The sequence below is a fragment of the Diabrotica undecimpunctata genome, chromosome 9, assembly GCF_040954645.1.
Source record: "Diabrotica undecimpunctata isolate CICGRU chromosome 9, icDiaUnde3, whole genome shotgun sequence".
Taxonomy (NCBI): Eukaryota; Metazoa; Arthropoda; class Insecta; order Coleoptera; family Chrysomelidae; genus Diabrotica; species Diabrotica undecimpunctata.
The window spans coordinates 17,225,654-17,247,490 of record NC_092811.1 but is presented as its reverse complement, the minus strand read 5'-3'; the positions used below and the strand labels follow the sequence as shown (position 1 = coordinate 17,247,490).

Below are 21,837 nucleotides of genomic sequence, written 5' to 3'. Positions count from 1 at the left end.
AAGGATAAATATAATTTTATTATTAAACCAGCTTTGGAAACGAGACCACAACCATCTAGAGTTCGTTTAAGTTCACTTCCTGGAAATTTAGCGCAGGGACCTGTTACCCGAAATTTAGCTAAACATTATAAAAAAAGGGGTGGTGCACTTTTCAGAAAATATAGTGGGAAGCCATTAGAGTATAAATACTTTGATAATTTTAATGAAATAATAGATAGATTAAGGTTATTAATCGCATCACAAGCTGCGGGAAACGACGGACACGTGAATGAAATTATATCTATAATTGAAGAACTTCGAGAAGGTGGAATAATACAATAATGCCAATAAATCGTTTCGGAACTCACTTTTTATCCGAGTCAAAAACTTGTAGTGATGACATTTCGGTACCCTTATATTTTACAGCTAATCCAGAAACTTTTTTTAGCAAATGTTTTTATCGTATAAGAGGACATGAAAATTTAAAAATTAATAAAAATTATTATATTTTGGAAAACATGGAGACCACTTTTCCATTTCCGTTTAGTTGTAAAATTGAATCCGTTTTGAAAGTACTTTATTTCGATGGATTTGTTAAAATTAATTCTAAAACATATAAATTGAATGAATTGGTTGGTGTTCAAATAAAAAAGGGAGATACAATTCAATTCAAGTTAACTAATTTACCTTTAATAATTGTAGACTTTATTCTCCAGTGTCCTTTAGAAAAAGATATATAAACACGAAAGTGTAGATATAATTATCAAAATGCCTGTAAGTAAATTTGGTAACCATTTTTTAAAATCATGTAAAAATTTATCAAGACCGAGTAAACTATATTTTGTTTGCGACGCTTCTACATTTTACAGTAAATTCGTTTTAACACTAAGAGGAGAAAAAAAATTAAATTTGAATAAAGAATACTACGTTCTTGAAAATGGTGGAACAGCTTATGTCTTCTCCGTAAATGGAAAAATAGAGAGCATACAACATTATGCATTTGACGCTCCAGTAATATTAAATTCTGTACAGTATAAATACCATGAATTAATAGGTAAAACTTTTCAGAAAGGTGATAAGATTTCATTTCAATTAGGCACTCATCCCAACGTATTGGTGCATATAACTATCCAATGTCCTTTAGAAAAAAATGTCTAAAAGTCAAGTAATTGAAGAGATACATAGACCAGCGAGAAAAAATTATAGAAGAAGACATGTAATCATAAAAGGGTTAAATGATTTGGTTCAAGCAGATTTAGCCGTAATGATTCCTTATGCCAAAGTGAATAAGGGATACCAATATATTCTTGTTGTTATAAATGCATTTAGCAAATTTGTGTGGGCAGAACCTGTTAAACGAAAAACGGGAATTGAGATAACAAAAGCAATGGAAAAAATTTTGAATAAAATGAAAACATTTCCAAAAAACCTTCAAACAGATTTGGGAACTGAATTTTACAATTCCAATTTTAACTCTCTTATGAAATCACACAATATTAACCACTATAGTACATTTTCCAATCTAAAGGCAAGTATCGCGGAAAGAGTAATAAGAACCATAAAATCAATGTTGTGGAAGCAGTTTAGTTTACAAGGGTCTTATAAATGGGTAACCAATCTTTCTGATATTGTAAAAAAATACAATAATACTAAACATTTAACTACAGGTTTCGCACCTAGCCAAGTCAATGAAAAAAATGCTGGGAATATAACTGCCTATAATTACCTTAAAACCATTGATCCCAGGAAACATAAATTAAAAGTTGGTGATTACGTCCGAATTTCAAAACATAGGAGTTTGTTTACTAAGGGTTATTTGCCCAACTGGACAAATGAGATTTTTAGAATAAGAAAAGTTAAGCAAACCAATCCAGTAACTTATTTGTTGGAAGATTCACGAAAAGAAGAAATTCAAGGTGCTTTTTACAGTGAAGAATTACAAAAAACCCGGTTTCCTGATATTTATTTAGTGGAGAAGGTGTTGAGGAGGAAAGGCAACAAGGTATATGTAAAATGGATGGGAATGAATAGTTCTCATAATTCTTGGATTAACAAAAATAATGTAATAAATTAAAACAATGTAATAAATTAAAATATATTTTTTAAAAATGTTTTTTATTTTTGTTCTATATATTACAAAGTTCCTTATCAAAATTTGTCCTAATATTAGTGAAACAAATAAAAAAACTTTTTATGATTGTATTTTATTTCTATGTCTTATATCTAGTACAGGATTAATAATTTTAGCAGTTTCATCTATCCTACGTCGGAACCTCATTCTGTCAGCAACCATGAATTCCCAGTATCTGGTTCTGCATGGACAATTGGCTTCAACGTAGTGAATACGAACATTTTCGTTAAATTTGACCATTGAATAGTCCAGGGTATCTATAGAGTAACTCTAAAGCTATACCATAAGTCGTCTTATTTATATTCTTAATGGGCTCCATAATCTTAAGCCCGGATTCAATCGGGTTGTTGGAATCCACCCCCAGCTTTAATATTTCTAAGGAGTTGGTAAATTCTTCCTTCTTTAGGGTTTCTAAATGGTAATTAAGAAGCGGTAGTATTTTCCATATTGATGTTATTGAATTAGCACCCAACATGATCTGTGAATCACCTTTGATAATTTTTACAACTAACATGCATGGAAGCTGCATGAATTCTAGCAGAAAATCTCCATCTTTAATTGGTTGTTGGTGATTTCCCGCCATAAAATTATCGATTACATTTTTATGGGATAAAAATTTGATCCAATCGGTTTGACTGAATAAGACACAATCATGTTTGTATCCACTGATAATAACACTTGGTTCAAAGTTAAATTCGTGGGCTAAACAGATGGACACATATTTGGTATTTGATGGGTTTAAGTAAAATCGACGTTCACTTAAAAACACGTTAGACATCTGCACTTTACCACTCATTGTTAAAAACTAAATAACACACACAATACAAGACTTCTTATACCCCTTTACATGTGTTCACATATCTAGGGTGGGAGGTGTACGCAAATTAGCGGGCACATGCAAAGCTGTATGCAAATTAGCAGCACCTGTGTGCAAATTATGGACAGATGTATGCAAATTAGGGAGCACATTCAAATTAAGGACAGCTGTATGCAAATTAGGGAGCACATTCAAATTAGGGACAGGTGTATGCAAATTAGGGAGCACATTCAAATTAGGGCAGGTGTATGCAAATTAGGGAGCACATTCAAATTAGGGACAGGTGTATGCAAATTAGGGAGCACATTCAAATTAGGGACAGGTGTATGCAAATTAGGGACAGCTGTATGCAAATTAGGGCAGGTGTATGCAAATTAGGGACAGGTGTATGCAAATTAGGGAGCACATTCAAATTAGGGACAGGTGTATGCAAATTAGGGACAGCTGTATGCAAATTAGGGCAGGTGTATGCAAATTAGGGAGCACATTCAAATTAGGGACAGCTGTATGCAAATTAGGGCAGGTGTATGCAAATTAGGGACAACTGTATGCAAATTAGGGCAGGTGTATGCAAATTAGGGACAGGTGTATGCAAATTAGGTACAGGTGTATGCAAATTAGGGAGCACATTCAAATTAGGGACAGCTGTATGCAAATTAGGGCAGGTGTATGCAAATTAGGGACAGCTGTATGCAAATTAGGGCAGGTGTATGCAAATTAGGGACAGGTGTATGCAAATTAGGGCAGGTGTATGCAAATTAGGGACAGGTGTATGCAAATTAGGGAGCACATTCAAATTAGGGACAGGTGTATGCAAATTAGGGACAGCCGTATGCAAATTAGGGCAGGTGTATGCAAATTAGGTACAGGTGTATGCAAATTAGGGACAGCTGTATGCAAATTAGGGCAGGTGTATGCAAATTAGGGACAGGTGTATGCAGGTGCTCCGTGCTCCTCTGCTCCTACGCTATTTCCTCCCTACTCATGACACTATGCTCTGTTTCTCTTGGTTTACTAGAGATCCAAAGGGTCTGGTCGTTTTAATCTTCTTACGTGTGAAATGTTGAGCAGATCCGTGGAGAGCGGATTTGGATGGCAGGATAGTCTGGTCTTGTATACAGAGTTTACGGCAAATATTGCTTCGCAAACTGTTGGTAGATGTAAATCGTGGTGTAATCTGTGGTTCGTGATGTACCAAGGGGCATTACAGATCTGGCGCAGTACTTTCGATTGGAAACGTTGAAGTTTTTGTATGTTGGTATTACTTGCTGTACCACAGATTTGTGCTGCATATTGCCATACCGGTTTTTAAATACATTTATATATCAGAAGTTTGTTCTCATTGGTATATCTTCATATACCAATACATTTTCCTGTAGATTAAGCTGAGTTGAAGGCGTTTCTTCCAGATGTGGATGCTCCAATTAAGTTTACTATCCAAATGGATTCCTAAGTATTAACCGACGGTATTAACTGGTAGTGGAGTGTTGTTTAGAGAAACTGGTGGTGCGACACCTTTTCTTAAAGTAAACGTTATTTGTGTTGATTTTAAACGGTTAACTTGGACTCGCCACAGCTTAAGCCAGCTCTCTAGTTTAAGTAGGTGATTTTGTAATACCTGTGCTGCGTCAGCTGCTGTAGAATTTGAAGCCATGATAACTGTGTCATCGGCATATGTAGCGATTGTTGTATTGGTCATCGTTGGGAGATCTGATGTGTATATTAAGTAGAGGGTGGGTCCTAGTATGCTTCCTTGTGGAACTCCGGAACAAATTGGAAACAGGTTAGTGATTTCCCCACCTCTTTTCACTTGAAAGAATCGATCTGTCAGGTAGGATCTTAAAAGTGAACTTATGGGATGAGGAAATATAGATTTAATTGTGGAGATAAGACCTACATGCCAAACTTTGTCGAATGCTTGAGAGACATCTAGAAATGCAGTAGTACAGTTATTTTTTTGTTCGAGCGAATTTCTGATAGTCTTTACCACCCTATGAATTTGCTCGATAGTACCATGTTGTTTCCTAAACACAAACTGATAATTCGGTAGACCATTACTGCCATATACAATAAGCTCCAGTCTTCTCAGAAAAAGCCGTTCAAATACTTTGGATATAATAGGCAACAAGCTAATTGGGCGGTATGAAGATACTTCCGTGTGATCCTTATTAGGTTTTGGAATAAGAACAATTTGAGCAACTTTCCATTGGAGTGGAAAGTAACCTGTTTTTAATATTGAATTAAATATATAAGTAATTAAACTTACGCCTTCGTTGGGTAGATTTTTTAGTACTAAACTAGATATTAAGTCATATCCAGGTGAGTTTTTAATTTCCAGATTATCAATTATTTCTTTGATTTCAGATTTCTTAACAGATTTAATAGGTGGAGCCATTTGATATGGTACATTTACGACTTCATGGATAGCTTGCTCTTCTTCAACTGAGACTTCACTCTGATGCGGTTAAAATACCTTGCATAGATGATTTGCAAAAGTATATGCTTTATCTATGTCAGTTTTAGCCCAAGTGCCATTTTGTTTCCTGCCATTACTGTGCCATTAAGTTTTTTTGTTAGTTTCCACAGCGAATAGTTTGTATCATCTGCAGGTGAGAGGTTCTTTAAATATTTGTTGATTCCATTGTCTTTATGTTGGATCAGTTTTCTTTTGAGTAGTCTGCAAGCTCTATTCAGATTTGTTTTATCTTCTGGATGCCTAGTAAGCTGCCACATCTTTCGCAGTTTTCTTTTTTCCAATATGAGTGTATTTATGTGTGCAGGATAGGACTCGGAGTTGTGTTTGTAATAAATTTCTGGGGTGGACGTCCAAGCAGCTTGCTGAATAACTGTAGTTAAGTGAGCAATTGCATTTTCTATGTCACTATCACTTTTAAGAGGCAAGTTTAGATTGATGGATGTTTTATTTCTTCTCTATATCTGTTCCAGTTTGTTCTTTTATTAGAGAGTGTTAAATGTTTAGAACAGTTATGAATTTCGCTTTGTAGATCTATGAAGAAAGGGGAATGATCTGATGAGAGGTTGAATGAAGGAGAAATTTGGAGGTAGGTATGTGATATTCCTTTTACTATAGCGAATTCGATAAGATCAGGAATTTTTTGTCTTTCAGTAGGCCAATACGTAGGCTCTCCAGTAGAGAAAGGAATTAAATGATTCTCATTAATACTTTTTAATAATTCTCGTCCACGTCAGGTTACGGTTCTGGAACTCCATTTATGATGTTTGGCATTATAATCTCCAGCAGGAATGAAACTGTATCCTAGCATCTTAAAGTATCAGCTATAAATGATCAGATTTAATTATTTTATTCGCTGGACAGTAAACAGCAGATAGAATAATCGAGCCTTGTGAATCTTCGACCGATACTGATGTGGCTTGGATGTTAACTTTACTAATTTTATTTGTTTCATGATGCTTAATGTTATTTCTTATAATAATTGCTATACCTCGGTGGGCTTTACCTAATGAATGTTGAGTTATATAGGTTGAATATTTGGGAATAAGGAAATGGCTCTTATTAGTCATGTGTGCTTTGGAAATAAAGTGGTTAAGCCATTGGCATTCCAACAGCACATCTTTAGTTTAGTGTTGAAGGTTAAGCTTATATATCAGAGACATTATGAGATTAAACATCTTATCCATTCTTTCCATTAACTTATGTACTAGTAGTTCTAGATTATCTTGTATATGTTCAGGAGTTGTTGTTTCTATTATATAAGAAGTCTCATCTATGGTAGATGTATTTCTATTATCTCTTCTCTTCTAAGTTTCTTAGTAAACAGATTTTTGTTCCGTTTTTCGCCTACGAGAAAATGTGGTTTTAGGGGGAAGCCGGGGGGTAGGAACAGTAAACTTTCTATCATATTTTTTGGGGTCCCAAAATCAACATTCTCATAAAAATTCAGATTCTTCGTATGATTTTTAGAGCATAGTGGCATTTTCATCTCTGGCGACTGAAGAAGAAGTAAATAAATTTATTTATAACAAAACTAAAGCACCTCTGGCATTTGAAGAGTGGAAGTTTCAAAGGTTAGGTGCCATTCCTAATACTATACTTTGTATAGGGACTGTAACATACCGCCAGCGGTATTTTCTTTGCCTGTTGCTTTACAAAAGGGTTATGCGACAGACTGTCAAATTTATTATTATTAATTTTATTATGATTAAAGACTACAGTTTGTTGAAATAGAGTGAAGTGAAAACCTGAAGAAGTAATGGTACTGGCAGCTTTGGCAAGGAACAAACCCAACTTAGGGATGCTGGCAAAGCATATAAAACTAGAAAACGTAGAGATATAGCAGTAAAACCGTTGCCAACACAGGAGATTTGTAACATAACCTATCATATTGCACTCTATCTTTATATATATTTTTTAGTTTTAGGTGATTTTTAAGTTCAAATTTAATTTTACAACTATCAGTTATCGCTGGAGCAAATCCTTGTTTGTAAAGTCTCAACTGGAGAACATCAAAACTTAAGGTATTTATCTGATGGGTTTTATACAGCTTCTGCGGGTTAGGAGGCGCCGACATGCTACCTATGCGGTTCCGGAAGATAGTAGACGTCAAACAACAGTAAGTTACACCCTACTTACTAAACCTAGTAAACATAGCGAAACTTCTTTCTCAGATAATACGAAGTCTCATAAAAAATCGCTATATGCTAAAGATGATCGCTGTCCTATAAAAGAGCACATTAATTCAATACCCAGCGATGTTGGTCATTATACGAGGGCACAGTCTAGTAAAGAATACCTAAGTCTGGACTTGAATATTAATATACTGTTCAGAGCGTATTAAGAGCGATATCCAGATACTAAACACTTTTCTGTTTCAACTTCGGAATACATGTAGGGGATACAAATAATGCCTCCATGTTCCTGTGGCACGAAGGATTCTCGGGACGTGGCGCAAACGGAATTGCGACGTGTCTGCTACGTTTCTTAATTGAGTGGCTATACTAACAAGAAGAACATCATTATTAATAGCGACAACTCTAGTGGCCAAAATAAAAATAAATTTATTTTGTTTGTGTTGATGTTTTTGGTTTTTAATGGCGAATACGATTTTATAGAGCAAAGATTTTTGGTGGCCACAATTTTATGCCTTGTGACAGGGATATTGTCCTAATAAAAAAACAAAAAAAGAACTATGAAAGCATTCGTGCCGGAGGATTTGATCAACGTTATTACTTCCGCAAGATACACTCCACCTTTCGATGTCATCGAGATGAATAGCTTTGGTTTTTGGAACATCAAAGAGGCTGCTGAGAAAATGTTAAATACTACTAAGCGAAAAGTTAATTTTGTATACTATCTATCTATATAAAAATTTTTACAGTGTCTCCACCTTCCTTCTTTCAGCCAACGTCTCCAGTCCTTTCTGTTCTGCCATTCTCCATCTCTAAGGTCTCGTCTTTCCATGGCCTCGTCCACTTCATTCCTCCATGATCTTCGGGGTCTACCTCTTTTCCTCCTTCCTATTGGGCTCCAATCCGAAATCTTTGCTATCCACCTTGTATGATCTGTTCTTCTCACATGTCCATACCAAATTAAACGTTTTTCTTCGATGTAGCTGAGTATGTCTTATTCTACTGCCATTCTTCGTTTTATCTCCTCATTTCTGATGCGATCCATTTTTGTCACTCTGCAGCTTCTTCTCATGAACTCCATTTCAGTTGCTGTGATTTTGGACCTGTTCCGTTTATTTACTACCCAATTCTCTGCTCCATAGGTCATTATACTGCGTACCAAGGTGTTATAAATTCTCTTCTTTGTATTTCTGGTAATCTGTCTATTCCACAGTACCCCGTTCATTTGTTTAATACATGTTCTTGTCTGTGCTAATCTGCTGGTTATCTCTTGCTCGGTGGTTCCATTTTTTGAGAGTATGAATCCTAAATATTTGAATTTGTCAGTGCCGTTGATTTCCCTATCATAGTCCATTTCCAAGTTTCTCACTGGTTCTTGCTCTGTTGTTAAATATTAGGTCTTTTCTAGATTTATTTCCAGTCCATTTTTTGTGTATTCCTTTTCTAATTTTCGGAGCATATAGCACAGATCTTCTTCATCTTGAGCCTTTACCACTTGGTCATCTGCAAAGCTTAATGTGTACAAGAAGTTGTGCCGGATTGGTATTCCCATCCCTTCACATTTCCTTTTCCATGGTTTTAATATTTGTTCGAGGAATATCTTGAACAGTGTCGGAGATGTAGAGCATCTCTGCAACAAGCCTTTTGTGGTCTTAAATTCGTTGGAGTATTTATTGCCGGTTTTAACTCTTACCTTGTTGTTGTTGTAAAGGTTTTTTACGGCTTCTATTAACCTCCGAGTTATTCCGATTTCCTTCATCGTGTTCCATAGTTGTTTTCTGGGGACCGTGTCATATGCCTTTTTTAAATTTATGAATGCAATTTGTACTTACTGGATTATGGCGTAAAACTAACATTTTAAAAAAGAATAAGACGATAAATGATGTGAAAAAAATTAAGTTAGTGATGATGAAACCCAAAAACAAAGTATCAGCGAACAAGAAGAAGAGCCTCAAATCAATGATACCATACCTCAACAATCCTCAGCACCAACAGTTCTACAAAAATTTACTAGGAGTAGTTGAAACTGCACAAGAAGACCCTGCTGAAAATACTAACAAGCAAAATAATGATATATTCTGTCCAGTTACTGAAGAAAAGTAGGTGGGTACTTAGTATCTTCCTATTAAAAAAAAATTTTTTTTTCTTCGTTTCGTTTTTTATAACATTATTAAACTTTTAGATTAAGTTTTCCGTTTTGCTTTATACAGATTTATTGTATAACTAAACAAACAAAATTAATCCTTGCGTTTTCTTAATGTTTTTACTAAATATCTTAAAATGTTGGTTTTGGCACTTCTCATTTGAAACTTTCACTCTTTATTTGGTAAAGCGTTTTTTAGATTTCGCTATTTAATTTAAGTCGGTTTAAAAAAAAATGAAGAAAATTGCTTTATTGGAAGCCGAAAAAATATATTTTTTTCTTCAAACGTCAAATAATGATGACATTACTTATCTAACTTGATCCTGTCAAAGTTTGATGTCTCCGCCGGCAGCAGTTTTTTTTCCCATTTCTTTACGGCGGAGGGAAAAATGTTGTCATGGCAACAATATGAAACATGTCACAAAGCAACAATACAAATGTCATTAACAACAATTAAACATCATTTTTATTTATAGTAATATTAATAGTACAATTAGTTAATGAGGCATTTTCAAAATTGAAACCGTGCAAAAATGTTCCCGACTCTTGATACGCATTGGTAATTGTTGATGATACTGATGGTCAAGAACAACTTTCAGCAATCATTCCCGATGTTGGCGAATCATGAGGGTTTAAAATTTTTTGAGCATTATCGTTCTTATTTCTTATTGAATCCTCTATATATCCTTCGGCAACCGTGCTTGATTTCCAGCCCCCATGTCTTTTGAGGCATTTTAGATTTCCACCTCCATCAATTAAAAGTGTTGCTGAAGTTCGTCGTAAAGAGTGACCCGTGTATGCGCTTGCATCGTTTAAATTTAAATAACTATAGCTACTTATAGCTATAGCTACTTTTTGGGCTACTGCGCTGATCGAATGTATTCCCATGACGCTTCGGTAACACTTTCCAATTTGGTACTTGATAAAAAATCGGTTTTCTGTGAAATTTTCAGGCCACAGTGATGCATACTTTTTATACAGTTTAATGTAGTTTTGACCAATTATCGTAAAATATCTAATTTGTTGTGTTTTACTGTCTGGGATTTTGATAATTATTACATTTTCTTTATCCTCAATGTCCACAGTCTTCATTTTTACCATTTCGTCGCATCGACAGGCGCCGGTAACCCCAATTAACAAAACAATCTGAAATATTTTTATAATTTAGTAGAGTATACTACATGCTTTGCAATATAATTTTTTTTACCTTTAATCCTAAATACAACTTATCTGGCGCTTCAAACAAAAATTTATCAAACTCGTCTTTAGTGAAAACTTTAGACTTCTTTGCAGTATATCCTTCGCTTGTTTTTTTTCAGAAAGGCACGTAACTTTAAAAATTTGCTTATATCCACATTTTTTCTAATAACTAACTCGGATTTTATCATAGAGTATCGTGACCACATTGTAGAATATTTCCATTTATTTTCATTTTCCATTATATTAAAATATGCCAGTAAAACGTCTTCGGTAACTTGCCGTACTCCTCTTGTATCGCACCACTCGTGGAAGTGCTTGTACGCTAACCGATACTTTATTCCGGACTTGGAGGGCCCCAAACGTGCTACTGCATCATTAGCCGCGGACTCAATTTCGTTTAGGTTTTCCATTTTCGCACTAAATTTGCGCTTGCGGTTGCAACAACAATAAGCTGTCTTTAATAATTGCAAACAACTGTCAAACAACTGTAGCCAGGGAGACGCAAATCCCACCGACGACTTAATTATTTTAATTTCTAACATCTAGACGACTTTGATAGTTGTAACAGTTAATTTCGAGTAAAAATAGCGTATGAATTGTACTATTTATGGTTGAAAATTGCTACGTTTGAAGAAAAAATAGTATACTTTATTCGGCAAAGAAGCGACTTTTCTTGACTTGCCCTCTATTACGCGCCCCACTTCGTTCGGCGTGTAATATCGGGCGCGTCAAGAAAAGTCATGCTTCTCCGCCTCATAAAGTAATATACTATTATAACGTATTTTGATATTTGAAATTCAGTTTCCTTCAACCTAATTTACTTGGTATTTTTCACGCGCAATGCCGATGGTTTTTATTATTATAATACATGTTATAAATATCTTGAAGATATGAAAATTTTTATCAAGAAAGAGCTCCGAAAAAAAAGGTAATGATTTAAAGATTATCATCCTATTGTTTATAATTTCATCGCAAATGCCGGTCATTTTTTACCGGTTGTATCTAAGGAACTACTACCCGTAATTCCACTTGTTTTTTTTTGTAAGAAACGTGCTGCCAAGTCTTTTCCAAAGCTGTTTCCTGAATTTACTTTAAACTAATTGTTACGATTATGGCCTTCTATGGGCTGTCAGTGGTCACAGATGATCACGATGATGATGATTATCAAAATCGGTACTAGTTAATTTGTTAATGGCTTCTGTTATCGTATACTTTTTCTTGTATTTTATTATCTACTAGCTTTAATTTTTAAATAATTGCTGTTTATTTTATATTATATTGAGGATAAATAAAAGTATTGCTTTATAAATTCATGTTTTAGTAATATTATAACAATACTTCAGAATTTTTTGTAATCAATAAATGGGTTGAATACTGACCTGGTTTTCGTTTGGAGCGTCTCGTACCGCAACGGTTTTCTGACCGCTAAATATCGATCTACACTAATCCACATAAAGGTGTACACAGTGACGGCCCAAAGGGTAACTTCGACGTAGCCTATTAGTCGGCAGATGACTTCCCCGTACACCCAGTCGTTCACTACTGCTGGATACACTGATAACGGTACAACTAGAAGGCCACATAGTAAATCAGCTACGGCTAAGGAAAGCAAGTAATAATTTATAACCTCTGAGGGTCCTGAAAAAAAAAACAAAATAATTGTTTATTGCTGTAGAGTTCATAACAAATTAGGTCAATGTTTTGATATACTACTTAGATCCTTTGATCCATTTATGAGTAGTTTAAACATATTTATTGGATTAGACATTCATAAAAGTCGAGAATTAAACTATATTAAGTCAGTGGCGGATCTAGAAATTTTTTTCAGGGGGGGGGTCATGGATCATGAGGGTGATTTTGATACAGGATTTAGATTTTTGCACCTTTCAGTGGCTGATCCCCAGAAATTTTTTGTCAGGGGGCGGTCATGAGTCTTGAGGGTGATTTTGATATAGGATTTAGATTTTTTCACCTTTAGGATTGATATGAAAAACGAGTTATCTAGGACATATTCACAGAGAAGTAGAATATAACTTTCTACGACTCACAATGGAAGGGAAAGTAGAAGCAAAAAGAGGTTCAGGAAGAAAAACATGCTCCTGGCTGAAGAATGTAAGAGACTAGACAGCCATGGACACACATTCGATACTAAGAACAGCTCAAGGTAGAGAGTAATTTGCTGTAGTAATAACCACCCTTTCGTAATGAATAAGAAACCTTAAAAATAAGTGTGAACAGCATTTTATTTAAATTAATTTATTCAACAAAAAACATATTATAATTAAAGAATAGTTATATTATATATATATTATTTCTATAATTAGGCATATTAGGCTATAAGTGCACAAATTGTCAGCAACATCCGGCAACGAGTGGTAAATAAAAGTTCAGTGATTAAAAATATTATAAGAAAAGTAAATATTATATAATTTTATAAAAATGTATTCTTTTCGCCTATCCGATTTAGCAAATCGCTCTATGATTGCATCAACATCTAGAGAAATTTCAGGATGCACATTGATGAGTGCTAAACCAGTTAACAGAAGTTCTATTTCTAAGCCAAGTCTTTGGACGCTTAAGCGTAGAACGCTCTGTTGTTGCTGAACTGACTGGCAGTGTAATTAATATTTGCAGCAATATTTTGATACTCGTATTTGGATACATAGGTATGAATATCGCAGTTTTCTAATACTTCTAAAATACAATCGGGAAGTTTTTCATTATTTTGCACGACTCTTTTCCACTTTTGAATCCCAAGTGAAAACTCTTGTTCTACTGTGGAATATGCAGTAAGTAGTTGGTCCAACAATATCCTGGAAGGTGGAAGTTAAGATATTGTCTAAAAGAAGTGAATAAATAGATCTTCCGAAATATTCTTCGCAAGAGTTAGCAGATTGGTTTTGACGACAGGTTTGACGAGAAACTTTACGAAGCATCTTCAATTCAATGTCCAGTTGTTCAGCTATTTGTTTATTTCATAGTAAAGTTTGCTAAAAACAGATTGAGCATTTGATCTTTTATTTTGAAGAATGCATTTAGTGTCCTCTATGGCCCCAGTACCCTACTTAAAATCTAATTTTGGTGACTGAAGAAGACGACTAAGTGATACAGTTGTACCTAAAACATCACTAAGACAAACTACTGTTTGACAGTTTCACAAATACCTTGGACAGCAGTCCCTAGTTCCTTTATTTGTATTCACTAACATATCAGACAGAGCTAATGCAACAACATAATTCACTTTGATATTTATTATAGATAAACTATAAAATGTAGCACAGTCTCAACAATTATAATACATATTCAAATTACAAACAACCAATTCGTAGACAAAACTGAAGATAAGAAATACCTAATAAAAAATGAAAATGTGCTGATTTCGTGCAAAAAGTCATGTCATGTACATTGAATAATCAATAATGTGTGGGCGGTAATTCTATCTGATCGATAATTGAACAATTCTCTGGCACGCAAATGACGAATTGTCAAAATTTGAAAATCGCGTAACTCTGAATTAGCGAAAGTCAGGTTGTTAATCGAGGTATTACTGTATTCAGAATTGCTGATTTTTTTAAAGAGCAATTTAAGAAGGCTTCCGTATAATTCTACACTTACTCCTACTAATAAATTAGTTTGAATCATTTCAACTCTTGACTTCCTGCTTATAGGGTTGATGGGTTTTAAATTATTTTTTTTAGGATTATTTGATTGATACTTAATTTTGTTTTGGGGGTGGTCATGACCCCCGTGACCCCCCCCCCCCCTTGGATCCGCCACTGTATTAAGTGGACCAGTACAGTACGTTTAAAAATCATTCACTTCTCTTTTTATAATTAAAATATATTTCATTTTAAATTATTCGTACACGCGCGTTTAGCGCGCCCATGGATATCAAGTCCCGATGTGACTTATATAGAGTTAAGTATTCTCTTCAATACATACCAAGTAAAACGCTCGTATTTCAGTGACGAATTGAGTTATACGGAATTATACGGACAGGCTGGAGGAGAACGAAAAAACCAATGACTAAAATTAGGTAACCAAGCAAAGAATATCCTAGTTGTGAATAATCAAATAATTAACTGTGATCATCAGAAGGCCGATGCCTTCAAAACACATCTTCAGAACATATTCACCACCTCAAACGATCTCAGATTTGACCACGCCTTCCGTGTAGTCAGTGAGCCCTTTCGATCCGCAGCAGATACTCCATAAACATCCTCTCATGGCTTTTGTGGACCAACAAGCATCGGAGAATTAGTGCCAAATAGGCAACTCCAATTCACCAGCACCCGACAAAATTCCCAAGAACTTCCGCTGAGCGTCACTAAACTCTGCCACTTTCCATGCCTTTGTAAGGTAGCCAATACAATTTTGCTCCCTAAAAAGATCAAACAAAGGACCAATCCTAACTCTTACAGGTCGATTTCTCTTCTCAACGTTATGTATAAAGTCTTTTAGAGGATCCTCAAGGAAAGACTCGTTGACTTTACCACATAATTTAACATCATCCCTTCATTTTCATTTAGCTTTAGAGAAGGTTAGTCCAACAAAATTGCGTTGACTAAAATCGTGACACATATTACCCAAAAGTTAAAAGACAAAAAACATTCTCGACAAACAGAAAGCCTTTAACCAAGTCTGGCATGTCAGATTGGTAAGGAAACTTCTAGATAGCGGCTTGTCCATCCCTTTTTTATTCTAATGCATTCATATATCTCAGCGCGCAAAATTACGGCAAATATCAGAAGTCAATTATCAACACCCTTCACTCCTTCAGCAGAAATGCCGAAAGGTTTTCTCTTGGCACCCATTCTATACATAATATACATTAACAATTTTTCTAACCCCAGAAACACAAACATACTCACACTACTTTCCTCAGACGTCAATGCTCTCGTAACAACAGCACAAGATGCAGATATTCTCGAAAGGGACCCTCAAAATCACCTAAACCATGTCGATAGGGGGTGTGGGAAAAGCAGAGTAACGCCTAATCCAAACAAAATACAACTCATACTCTTCAGACATCGTAACGTTAGCGGTTAAGGGGCAACCGATTTTAATTAAGGAGTCATATCGAGTACCCTGGAGTGGTGTTTACCAAAATCCATTGGACTGGAGACAAGATTTGATCACTACCCGTAACAGTCAGGAAAACAGTCGGCATACTCAACGCTGTATGTGGAAAATTTGGACAGGAGCTTATTAACCCGGTATCTGGTTTTGATGCTCTCAGGCAACATCGTCGTTATAAGCTCTTAAATCAATTTCTACTTTATATAGCTGTTATGTGACAATGATAATTGTAAGCAACAAGTCGTGTTAGTTATATAAAACTGGTGGCGACATCTAACATTCAATAGAGATATTTGAAAAAAATAATTTTACTAGAGAGGATACCAGTAGAGACCTACGTGTAAGTGGGTGTGTCATAATTTTTATTATCAACCGTTTGTTAGGAGTACTATGAGGTTGAATTTTTATTTGGTATATAAACAAAGGTTGTTTTAGTGTAATTCTCTGCTATTTTTTGCTGTATACGGTAAGTAATGATATTATTTTGTTGAACAAACATCATGTGGCTCTGAAGCAACATTGTCAGTTTAGTAATTGACTTTTTTTTCAGTATAAGATTTCAATATGGAAAATTTAAATGAAATATCAACTACCTTCTTTTATGGAAAAAACACCAAAATGTCGTGTATTGTTCCTGTTAACCCTGATCTCTCTGATTTGTCTGATATGGAGGAGTATGATGAAGAAATTGAAAACATCAATATAAATGAAATTGCCGCAGAATCAGATGAAAATGATGCACCTCATAATCATCAACTGCTAACTGAAGAGGAGGCTAATCAAACAAATGAAGAAGGCGATCATGAAGAACCACCAAGAAAACGTAAAAAAGTAGTGGAGTCAGTAAATTATAACTGGTCTGAAAGTGACATAGAAACCATTCCGTTCGAAAATCCAACTATAGGTAATAATGCAGTAGAGGTAGCCTTGCCTCTTGAGTATTTTACGAGGTTTTTTTCACTAAATCTAATAGAGAATATTGTATACCAGACGAATTTATACAGTACTCAAAAAACTGGGTTAAGTGTCAACACAAATACTTCCGAAATAACAGACTTTTTCTCCATTTTGATTTTTATGGGGGTAATACAGCTGCCAGCAATAGAAGATTATTGGGCTACTTCTTCAAGAATTCCTCTTGTTGCTGATGTTATGTCCCTAAAATGATTTCAAAAACTGAGAACACTGGTCCATTTCAATGATAACTTAGAAGCAACTTCAGAAACGAAAGACCGCTATTTCAAAATTCGTCCCCACTTAGATCATATTTCTACAAATTGTTATAAGTATCAGTTCGAAAACCAATATTCCATAGATGAGGCTATGGTTGCATACAAAGGTACATACAGTGGCAATTTACGACAATACATACAAAATAAGCCTCATAAATGGGGTTACAAGTTCTTTGTAAGGGCAGGTGTTTCAGGATATATTGCCGATTTCATTCCTTACCAAGGAGCTTCGACATTTTCACAACTACAGGGAACTATCAATCAGATTTCTGAAGAAGAACAATCCTTGGGTGTCGGTGCATCTTCAGTGATTGCACTATGTAAAACATTGGATGACCCCCAGAATTCAATGATTTTTTGTGACAATTGGTTTTCCAGTTTGAGACTATTTGATTACTTGAAGAAAAAGTATAATATCCTTAGCTTGGGCACTATTCGCTCAAATAGAATAGCAGGTTGCACCTTGGATACTGATAAGGTTTTGCTAAAACGTGGCAGGGGTTCCTATGTTTATAAATCCGATGAACAAAAGAATATTATAGTTGTCAAATGGGCAGATAACAAATGTGTACTTCTTGCTAGCACTGGTTGTGGGATTGAGCCAGTCAATCATGTACAAAGGTATTCTAAAGAACATAAAAGAAAAATAAACGTGCCATGCCCAAATCTAATCACTCAATACAATAAACACATGGGTGGAGTGGATAAAGCTAACTCTTTATTGGGTCTTTACAGAAGTCCAAGTCGTAGTAAAAGATGGTACTTTCCAATAGTTACCTGGCTCTTAGATGTCTGTATTATAAATGCTTGGATATTATATCAAAATGACAGTAAAGCCAATAATATAAATTTTATGCCTCTCAAGAAGTTTAGAATGGAACTAGCTAGGTCTTTGTCCAACACTGGAAAGAACAAAGTAAAGCGAGGCCGTCCATCAAGTATAGAAAATACAGATAACATTATTCGCCACCCTCTTGTTGTAAGACCTGTTGATGCTACCAGAACAGATGCGTTAGGTCACTGGCCACTTTATACCGCTAAAGGAAGATGTAGATTTTGTAAAACTGGCTATACAACTGTGCAGTGTGAAAAATGTAACATGCGGCTTTGTTTTACACCGAACAAAAATTGCTTTTTATCATTCCACCGTTAGAATTAGGCCTATATTTATAATTTTTTAGTCTTAGGTACTTTTAATTTTTTTATTAAATCGCCAGTTTTTTATTTATGATTAACAAAATTTTGAGATCTTCATTAGTGAAGTTATCAGTATCAAATAGTGTTTCTTGACTGGCAATGTTGCTTGTAGGCAACGGATTCAAAAACCACTTTCCCCTATCTCTTTCCGGTTTTTTTGTACCACAGTGTGTTTTTGAGAGTTATATAAGATTATATACACAATAAAATAATTTTGCGACATCTATTTTTGGTGTTGCCAGATACCGGGTTAAAACACTTAATCATACATACAAAACGTACATTCGGTCTCTGATTGAATAAAAAACCCATATCTATGCTTGCTTACCGAAAACGAAACGAAAACTCAATCTTAACCAAAAAACTGTTGACCCATGCCAGCAATGAACTATAAAATTCGCGCATGCAAATGATATGAGAAAACACAGAGGTGACGATAAAATCCTATTCTGATGAGACCCAAAAGTCAGAAACTCCTATAGTGTGTGGTAATATGCCAGTATTACCACACACTTACGTTAACCTACATTAATTAGAACCAAAGGAGCCCATCCCAAGTTCATCACAAGAAGAAACAAGAAACAAATATCTACGGATTGCAATATTAGAACGCGCTCCGAAAGATTGGTAAAAGCTCCCATTAAGCTTGATCTCTAACGAGGGAGGAGATGTTATATATTAATCCTGCATCGGAACAGTAGATTTCTTCTTCTTAGGGTGCCTGTCCGTTCCGAACGTTGGCGATCATCCTGGCTATGATGACTTTGTTGGTTGCTATACGAAATAGCTGTGTTGAGGTCTTTGCTCTCAGGTTAGCAAGCCAGGATATTCTTCTTCGTCCTAGGGCCCTTTTCCTTCAATTTTACCTTGTAAAATGCATTAAAATAGCTCGTATCTGCCTTAATTTCTCATTATATGTCCAAAGTACTGCAGCTTACGGCTCTTCACGATGTTGACCAAATCCACAGTTAGGTTCATCCTCCGCAGTACTTCTTCATTGGTAACTTTGTCTATCCATGGTATCTTCAGGATCCTTCTGTATGACCATAGCTCAAAAGCCTGAAGTTTTGATAGAGTTTCCGCCTTGTAGAAACTTTGGAAAAATTAGACAGGCTTGGGTAAGGTTATTTCATGTCGATGAGCAGCTCCGAATGTCCACGCTGCTATAATTAATTGAATTATATTTAACCGTTGTATAAGTAAATATATAGTTATGGTTTGTTAGTCTGTATGTTATCAATTTCCAATTGATTTTCGTATGGCCTGTTTCACGATTCATCACATGTCACCCGGTATATTAAATTAACTTATAAAAAAATAGTTTAGTTAACAAAAAAAAAAAACATTTCTACACTGTCGGAAAAATATTCTAATTCGGAACGATAGTAATAAGTGGTTGAGTATCTAAAAGTACTTACTATAAACTTTAAAAATACTTTATGATGCGGGAATTGATAATTACAAGGTAGAAACGAAATTGTGGGAATTTATAACCAGCAGCGGGTGCTAGCCAAAGTTTTGGTATTAAAAATTTACAGCTAGAGACGGTCGATACTGAGCGAGAGAAAATAGGGAATGAGGCTGTTACATAAAGAACATATGTCACTTGTTTTAGTTACACCGAGTAACTGCAGAGTAAAATTCCGGAAACGTTGCAGTTTTATTAATGAGCTCAGACGGATCAAGAAAGAGTTCTTTGTGACCTTTTAAATTATAAATAGGAAATATAATAAGAGGTGTGTGGATTGTGAGCTAAGATTAATCAGACCTAATCTAACAGTAAGAAATTATCCTTGTAATAGATTTAACCAGGGGTCGTATTTTCGAATTCATTCGAGCATATTTCGCATACGAAATTAGAAGAAATTCGCTCGAAATTAAATTTTGTGTATTTTCTAACACTGCGTGTACGAATTTTTTCGTATACGGCGACTCAAATGGGTCTGAATCATTCGTATATCGATGCTCGTATACGATTAAAGTAATTGTTATTTCAGTTGTCATTGGGCCCGTGAAAGTCAGATAAGATTTCTGCTGATCGTTTTTAATCGTTGTTGTATACAATATTTTTACATTGAACTTTGTTTTCAATAGCTGGTTTAAATAATTTTTCAAAGAAAGAGATATAGTTAATGCCCTTGTAGAGGAGGAAATATTAGCGGAACAGAGAGGTAGAGTTTACCATCCCTTTCTTAACCTTCTAGAGAACTATTCTAATGTACAATTTCAAAAATTGTACAGATTAACAAATCCCCTCACAATGAAGTTGATAGCCCTTTTATTTAGATATTTCATGCCCTTTTTTACTCCTTTGAGCTAATTTACAAGAAACGAATTGTTTAAGATGACAAAACCGTAAAATATGTTAAGCAAAACTGCCAATTATTCTTCTTTTTTTTTATTTGAGTTTTACTTGTTCGAATGTGCAGTGTTGCCGGTGCAAATTCTTCTCGTATACGTATAACATTTCGAAGGACGTTCAAAAATACACATTCAGATTCGTACACGAAATTTTTCAGTCGAGTTTACCCGTATACGAAAAAATTCGATTGAATTCGAAAATACGACCCCTGAATAGCACTTTTTAGTTTGCGAGTTCTAATACAGAGAGCCAGGGATGTCAACTGCGATGTGTATGCATGTTTCATTGATTTAGAGAAGGCATTTGATAATGTTTTCCCACATGGGAAACTAATCGATATCCTAAAAACATCAGGACTCGATGGTAAGGATATAAGACTGATCTCAAACTTATATCTCCAACAAAAAGCAACAGTGTGATTAGAAAATAAACTGTCCGAGATCTTAATAGTTGAAAAAGGAGTTAGACAGGCATTATTTAATATATACTCTAAAAATATCACATTATGCGTAATAATAAATATCGACTTTTACAGTTTACAAGGCAAGATTGAAGATAAGAGAGGCCCTGGACGTAGGCGTATATCCTGGCTGGCTAATCTTAGGAAGTGGACTGGTCTAATGCCAACTGATCTATGTCGAGCTGTTGTGAATAGAATAAGATGAGTCAATGTGGTCGCCAACATATCTAGAAGATAGGCACATTTAGAAGAAGAAGCATTGAAAAAGTATGGAAAGATAAAAATACAGGAACATTAATACAACATTGTATCTGAAACAAAAGATCTATATTATATGCAAGTCTCAGTTCAGCTGCTTATTTTCCGGGATGTAAAGGGAATCTGTAAAAACTTGTTTTTTTTCACATATTTACGTATTTGTATTAGAAAATACTGCAAGAAAAAGGTAAACTCAGATACACAACAGACGGTAGAGAAATATATATAAATGCAGTGCTAACGTTCACGAAAGCAAAGATAAAAAAAGAAATAAGAGACAATAAAACAAGAAAGAAGGAAAGGAGCAAAAGTAAAAATCATATACCAGAAATTAGAAACAAATGACAAGGTTCTGAAATGGAATGCAAAAT

At 35.0% G+C, this 21,837-nt stretch overlaps 1 protein-coding gene across 1 annotated transcript in view; it reads right to left on the bottom strand.

The window, feature by feature from the left end:
- The window catches only part of DopEcR (G-protein coupled receptor DopEcR), a 374,495-nt gene that overhangs the window by 30,220 nt on the left and 322,438 nt on the right, over nt 1–21,837 (bottom strand). Inside the window, exon 5 of the mRNA XM_072542827.1 lies at nt 12,258–12,516. Coding sequence (XP_072398928.1) covers nt 12,258–12,516 — 259 coding nt within the window. The remainder of the gene's footprint in view (nt 1–12,257; nt 12,517–21,837) is intronic.